Source organism: Charadrius vociferus, unplaced genomic scaffold (genome assembly GCF_000708025.1).
Source record: "Charadrius vociferus isolate BGI_N301 unplaced genomic scaffold, ASM70802v2 scaffold133, whole genome shotgun sequence".
NCBI lineage: Eukaryota > Metazoa > Chordata > Aves > Charadriiformes > Charadriidae > Charadrius > Charadrius vociferus.
Window position 1 is genome coordinate 93,472 of NW_009647734.1, and position 7,429 is coordinate 100,900.

Here is a 7,429-nt window from a genome sequence, read left to right on the forward strand (position 1 = left end):
ACTGATGACCGATCAGTCCAAGCCTCGGGCAGGGTCTGCCAGAGAGTCAGAAGTTTACTGCAAATCACAGACACTTACTAATAGCGTGTGCAGCTGGGCAGCGTGATTGGAAAACAGTCTGGGAGACTGCTGGCAGAGCTGACAGACTTGTGAAATCTGTTAGGAAAAAAAAAAAAAGAATATTTTAAGATACTTTTTCTCCATTTCATTTTAAGCTCTAAATCCATCTACTTGCATCATCTGTGTCATTCAGTACATTTCAGTGATTGGTTCAAGAATCTGAAGTCACACTCCAAGGTAAAAGCGGAGGCTGGATTTGCTTCAAGCCAAGGTACACACGCTGCTCTACACACACTCCTCCCACACCACACAAACTCAAACTGGTTTTGAATTATTTGCTTTGCAGCAGCTCCACCATATGGTGGCACCACCTGCAAACCAAGTCACAGATCTCTTCTGACACGCTCAGAATTCGAGTTGGCACGCAACAGAAAAACTGGAATCAAAATCTTCCACAGGGTTTGTGCTTGGGATGAGTTTTATGAGCCAGAACCAATGACTATTCCTCAGCAGGCTAAATTTCCCCCCACTCCCCGAGTACATTGATGAGGAAGCTGACAGCAGAGGTTGAGATGATACAGCAGCATCTCCTATAAATAAGGGATGGATGAACAGGAATTAAAAGTGACTGTGAGGACAGAAAAAAGCACAGTTCTTCCTTGCATTCGAGAACACTGCCCTTTTCCTTCCCCCCAAACTATGTAAGAGGAGGAAAGGACAGAAAGGCAGGAAACCCTAAAAACCGAGAAACACTTGAACAAGCCAGGAACACTAACAGGAAGAGTTAAGAGCCACTCTCAGTCATGAATCTGAGGGAAAGGGAAAAGACACCAGAGTCAGACTGCAAAGGATCCTCAGGAAGGTGTCAGCTGTAGCCACTGATCAACTATTGTTGACTCCATGAGCGACTCCAAAGTGTTCTTAAACAAAATATTTAAGAGGAGCCTAATTCCACAGCTTCAGAGTTGCGGTATCCTGAGCACTGTCAGGCCTGACCGTATCTGTTAGTTCCAGCAGGCAGCACTGATGGAATCCCCATCTCAGCCCAAGTATCTTCCTCAAAACTAAAATTCCCGTATTATAAGAGTTATGACTGCATACATCTACAATTAGGGAAACCATGAAACCCCATTTTTACCTCCTGCAGTGCTGTAGCTTTGTGTCCCGTGACGAGCCGACACATGATAATGTGTTCCAACAAAATAACTTGGAAAGATGACAAGATGGGACTGCAGTCCAACACTGAAGAGGGAAAAGTAATTCAGTAAGTGCAGTTAAGACAATAGGGACACCCTGACCCCGCGGCCTCCCCCACCCCTAGCCACCTTCCTCAATTGCAGGTGGTTCAGCGAGACTTCAATACAGAGATTCATTTGTGGAAATCTAGAGTGATGTCTTTGGCTGGACCACCTGGTGTCAGAAGAGTCAGCGTACTGCCCCGCTCCTCTTCCATATGCCACGGGAAGGATGGCACAGGTTTAAAGAAAGAAATTAAAAAACAAAACAAAACAAAACAACCCAACAACAAAAACTCTACCAAACCCACTGAACTGTCATCAGTAGGAGTCTGAGCACCAGTTAAGGAAAAACACGCTCATTTTAGAGAATCAAAAGCTTGGAGAACCAAATACATGGACAAACAGAAAGGCAGCACGAAAATGCATGTATTTACAGCCAAATTTACTGAGTTACAATAAAAAAAAACCCCAAACTTGATTTCTGTATTCAAAATAACTATCCAGTCTTAAAACACAGCAAAATTCTTAGACGCAGCAGAAACAGACTGACAGCAGGCTGTCCCAGTGAGCCAAATAAGGCTGCTGTGGTTTTGGTTTGTATTTTTAATTTAAATTAGCAACAAGTAATGGAACCTTGCAGCATAAGCTAAATGATAATCCCTATCCTTACTTTTTAGCTTCTCTAGCTGCATGAGTGCTTTGTCTGTGTACTTCTGAGCCTTCTCCAGGTATCCTGCTTGCATGGAATGCATCACTGTCACCTGCCGGAGAACAAAGGCAATATTACAAAAAATTTCTCTTTGCAAAAAGGAAAGGTGTGGGAGTTCACACAACTCCTCAGCTAACAGCTTTTTGAACTAACTTTTGACATCATTTAGGAGTATAATCATATTCAAGAAGTGGGGCAACTGGTTTCAGGAGTTTGAAGTCAAGATCGTCACTCTTGTCGGCAGAAGTAAGCCAACGCAGCTCTACTTCGTACGAGTTCATCTGATTCTATTTGGCTTAGATATTAATAAGTTACATTCCAGTTTCCAGATTTCTTGCACAGTCTCTTCAAACACTGACATCACTGAAAGCAATAGTCTCACAGATGCTTTGGCAGAATTAAACTGTCAGTGTAACGTAAAGCAGCATATGGTCTGCAGAATCTACCGCTGCTGGCTCCAAGCAATTTTTAACCAATTCCTCATTAATTAGCAATATACATTACGTAAAAAAAGAGCTCCTCACCAAGTAGACAAGCACACACATGTGTTCCTTGGGCAGCCAGTGAAAGAGATCAGCAGGGTTGCTGGGCAGAATTTCATCGTCGTGCAGGGTGGAGATGGTCTGGATGCACTGCTGAAGCTGTTTCAGGCACGGCTTCACACTTTTCACCTGCGAAAGATGATTCACATCAGACATCGCTGCTGCAGCCCAGATGCTTGAACATTTACTTAGTTGGGAAAACTTGCCAGGCAATAAATAATCCCCACATTCAGGAAATTAGTTCATGCATAAATCACAACACTAGCATGACAGAACAGTGACTACTTTAGGCCCGTTTCAGGATTAACAACAATCAGCCCTTCATATTTGCATGTATGACCAACAGACGCTCAAAATGTTTTTCAAAATCATACACAAAGCCCGTTATCTCCACCAACGTTACATAAAAGCAAGAGTGGCTGCCATGGCTATAAGCGTATCACAGTAAACCTTTCCTCAAGGAAGAAGAAATGAATGCAATTTCTTCACTCCTCATTTCATTTGTGATTAAAATCTACAGAAATTAAGTTTCATTAACAAAAAGCATGGCGCAGCAAGAAAAAAAAATCCCCCCAAATCACCTCAGTGTACTAATTAGCTGCTTTTGAGGCAGTATTTGTTTTCCCCAGTCCTCACAACACAGGAACTATACGAAGCACAACTCGCACGTACCTGCCCAGCATCCAGGTAATGCGTGACCTGCAGGACTAAGAAGAACACGCGTAACGACTCTTTCTGGATGGGGTTTCCTTGCCAGTTTTCAACTATCTGCCCGCAAAGAGTAAGGAGAGGGTGCACCTCCTGCAGCTTCCGTTCCATTAGAAGGAGCTGTAATTTAAAAGAAAAACCTGCTATTTTTGTGCCAGTTTAAACACAGAGAACCACAGTAGAGCCCCAAATACACTGATCTATTTAAAACAAAAATAAACTCAAAGACATCTTACTGCAAGAGCACCGGCCTTTTCACATGACCAGATTTTTCATCCCTAATTACACGGGCTCCAGCGACAACTTGCAGTTATCATTTTTCCTTCCAGGAATTTACTTGCCATAATTAATACAGGAGAAAAAAAGCCAAACTTATTCACAAGGATTTCACAAGAATCCTGCAGACTTAAGGCTTATCCCAGATATATTTTAATACTGTGCTTGCTCACACAAACAAAACAGAATGTATAAAGCACAGATAAGCATGCCAAATACCTTAAAACAAATACCCTACGTTCAGACAAGTTACATTCTATTGCTCTGTAACTTGCATTATACTAGTTAAACAAGGAAATAGTTTATTTTAAAAGCACATCCAACTTACCATCCCCTTGCTTAGCAGAAACAGTGCTCTGAAATGAAACAAAACAATGTCGTACTCAGAAAAGTCACTCAAACTGCAACTGTATATAAAAACCCTCAGGGGAAAAAAAAAAAAAAGAAAGATCTGCCATCGTCCCCCTCAAAGACAACAGACAAAAGAGTATTAAGGAACCTGCCCCAGAAAGCGCATTTAAAAGCTAGATGCAACAGTTCAATCTCAGCCCCAGGAATCCAAGCCCCAGCCTCTGGGGTCTGTATCCAAGCTTTGGACAGTTCCCGGTACAACGGTTTCTATGGCCAAACCAGGCTACTGGGAAAACTTGCTGATACAAAGTTGAGTTTGAAAAAAGACTCTCCAGAGTATTAGTGCACATTACTGGTTTAACAGAACAAGGAAAGAGCCGGAGAAACTCTCAGATCTAAAGAGAACACTTAGAAATACTGGTTTGCTTTTAAAACGCATGTAGCAATCACATCTCTAAATAAAACCAGAATATCTCCCAATAAAAGGTAGAGGAAACCAAAATATTTACTGTGTGAAGGGAAAAAAGTCCTGGGAACTCACCTGGTATACTCTGACCCTACCACCCTGGCATATTCTGCTCCAACTCCAAGAAGGTCACATGCAGATACTAAGTCTTTTTCAAGTGTATGTAGTTGCTGAAATTAAAAAAAGGCCATAAGACATCAGCATTTTCTTTGTGAACCTAATTAGCAATTTTCCTGCACTTTATATGTGACAAGTGCTAAACTGGTACTTGTTAAATGTATCATCTGATTTTAGACGCATTTTCCAGGAACACCTGGCATTCTCCAAAAAAAAAAAAAAAGCCTGTAACATTTCAAAGAAAATGTCTCAGCCCAGTTTCATACCACGCAAAGCTCTCATAATTCATTAAGATCATGTGCAGATCAGATCCCAACAGCTCCAGAGTACCCACAGACCGTTACATTGGAGTAACTGGAATAACAGAGTATTTTCCAGCAAGAAGAGCATAGAAAGTCTGCAAGGTATGTTTCAGGTGACGGGGAGAGGTTGACGCAGCTGCCAGAGCACTTCTCACTCCCTCCTGCCGCCGAGTTTTGTACCTTCTCCAAATTCAGGTAGAAAGCCACAGAGTTGTAGAAGAGACACCAAGGCAATGAGACACTCAGGTCTCTGTGGTCAAGCAAAAGCCAGAGAGGAAATACCACACAGAAGAGAAATCAGCCAAGAATGTCAAGCTTCGAGGAAGGATCCTATTCAGAGGGAGGCACTGAGGAAAACGCTTAAGCTGCTTCTGAGTACTCAGGCATTAACTCATGGCAAAGTAAACATTTGTCCTTTAATCGATAGGAAAGTAAGGCTCTCCACAATTCACTGTTCCTAAACTACACAAAGGAGTTTGGCAATTCCTTTTAAAGGAAGCTGGTCTGCTTGTTTAAGCTCATCAGGATGGGAAAAAGACAAGTACAGGTGACTATTAAGACTGTCTTCAAAGATAAAATTGCTTCCTAACTTGCTCTCTGCTGCAGACTGCCTGTAAAGAGCAATTAACTCCCTCAACTCTCCGAGTTAAACACCTTGAGGCTCTTTAGGAGAAATTCCTAGAAAAAACGGGGGCAGTTCTTCAGCAATAATCTGCTCTTCCCACACTGATGAGTTAACTTTTCGGATATGCTCCCCATTTAATGCACTGGATCACTCAAGAAAACCGGCACTTTAAGAGTAGTTCCACAGCTGAAGACCGTAACAAATGTTAAACACTGCAAATTCCAACATGCACGGGTTTATTCCCAGAAGCGAAGACGGTCTGACCTGTGCAGCTGAAGCCACACTTAGAGCATATTACAGAACAGGAAGAGTAACTGCTTGGAGGCCTTCGCACAAGCTGCTTTTCCCATCCCAGTTCTGCTCTGTGCGCTAATTAGGTTGAAAATACTCAAACGAAGCTCCAATTCCAACAGGCTTTATAAGCACATTTGCCCTTACTGCTAGCCATGAGGTGCATTTTGTTTTGCTCTGTCTCTAAAGCTGTGTGTTACTAGAGCCCACAGAATGATCCTTGCTGCCTTCTTCCCTAGGAAGCGAGTCTCAATCCAATCCACAGTCTACCAACGTATCACTATTTCATAGCATGAACTTCTCTTCTATTGTCTCCATCAGCAGCAATGATTGGGGGGCGCAAGGAGGGAAGCATGCAAGCTCTTTTTAAGAAGAATACAGGTATTTTCCAGCCCTTTTTTTTCCAACCACAGTGCTACAGTAACACAACTATCAATATAAATCACTTACTGCAAGTTGAAAAAGCAATCTACAGTGCCAGTATGGAGTCTGCTGTGAAATCTGAATGGCTTTGCGTAACAGAGGTTTTGCTGTATCCACTGAATTCTGAAACAGAAACATGCACCCTAGTCAACATCAAAAGCAGGCTACTGGCAACTACATCACCAATAACAACTTTTAAACTAGTTGTATTCTGTGTCAATCCCCCATTGAAGTCTCATAGATCAGGAACTTTGAAACATGAAAAGCAACAAACCCAAGGATTTAACAGGCAGGCCCACACACCTATACCTGACTCAAAGACTGCTTAAAAGTATTAGGTATTTAACTCCTTTGGCCACTATTCTAATATCCACTTTTTTCTGCACGTAAGAAAAAAGGCAAATATTTGCTTGAGAGAAAGTAAAGACTCGTTAAAGCTTTTCCAGAGACAAAGAATAAAAATAGCCTAGGAACACAACAAAAGCCCAAGGAAAACCATCTACTTCCCTCCCTCCCCCCAAATTAGCTTGTCTTTGTCTAAATCAGGGGTAAAGAAATACTTTGGCCAAGTAAACTTCCTTTGCTGTGGAAGACCTGCATTGCAATTCCAACAGCAACTTTCACGATAAGACCAAAAGTCTTTCCGGCTTACACTTTAGTATTGTGTACTTACATTCACCACAGCTAGCTTCTAAAAAATTCATAAATCCTCTTAATGATAGCAATGTAGTACTTCAAGACCAAAGATGCTCACATCAAATGCAGCCCTGCAGCCCCAGGACAACCGATAATTTCTGAAGTAGCCTCTGTGCACTCACCTCCTGACAATACAGCTCGGACAGGAGGCTGGCTGCCTCAAACTTAACGTCTTCAAACTGGGGAATCTAGCAGCATCAGAGTTAAGTAAATATTAAACACAGTCTGGAACACAGCAACAGCCTGACGTCCAAAAAACCCTCAAGAGAACACAGGCGTTAAGAAAGCGGCCCACAACCGTGGAAGTAGATTAAAAATACCAGCTAAATCCCCATCCCCAGGCTCTCTCTGCCGAGGTGTTTTGCTCTCGGAGCCCTCGCTGCGGGAGCGAGCTGGCTGGGCAACGACGCTTCTCGCCCGGGCGACCAGAAAAAAGGATACTTGCTGGGATATCAACCACTGCAAGAGAAGACAGCGGGTTAGTCTGCGACCACCACAGGCCGGCCCCGCTGACAGGGCTCCCCCCGCGCACACACACACACACATACACACACACAGAGCAGCTTGGAACTCTACGGGCTGGTGGTTAACCATGCTCGGTGTACCTTTTTTTCAGGAACAAATT

At 42.8% G+C, this 7,429-nt stretch overlaps 2 protein-coding genes across 2 annotated transcripts in view; one reads left to right on the plus strand and one right to left on the minus strand.

The window, feature by feature from the left end:
* MAU2 (MAU2 sister chromatid cohesion factor) overlaps positions 1-7,398 on the minus strand; it is a 14,448-nt gene extending 7,050 nt beyond the window's left edge. Inside the window, exons 1-11 of the mRNA XM_009881664.1 lie at positions 7,381-7,398; positions 7,246-7,263; positions 6,927-6,992; positions 6,136-6,231; positions 4,426-4,520; positions 3,862-3,889; positions 3,222-3,377; positions 2,532-2,678; positions 1,969-2,059; positions 1,199-1,302; positions 79-156 (exon numbers count right to left, since the gene is read on the minus strand). Coding sequence (XP_009879966.1) covers positions 79-156; positions 1,199-1,302; positions 1,969-2,059; positions 2,532-2,678; positions 3,222-3,377; positions 3,862-3,889; positions 4,426-4,520; positions 6,136-6,231; positions 6,927-6,992; positions 7,246-7,263; positions 7,381-7,398 — 897 coding nt within the window. The remainder of the gene's footprint in view (positions 1-78; positions 157-1,198; positions 1,303-1,968; positions 2,060-2,531; positions 2,679-3,221; positions 3,378-3,861; positions 3,890-4,425; positions 4,521-6,135; positions 6,232-6,926; positions 6,993-7,245; positions 7,264-7,380) is intronic.
* SUGP1 (SURP and G patch domain containing 1) overlaps positions 7,397-7,429 on the plus strand; it is a 19,696-nt gene continuing 19,663 nt past the window's right edge. The window contains exon 1 of the mRNA XM_009881665.1: positions 7,397-7,403. Coding sequence (XP_009879967.1) covers positions 7,397-7,403 — 7 coding nt within the window. The remainder of the gene's footprint in view (positions 7,404-7,429) is intronic.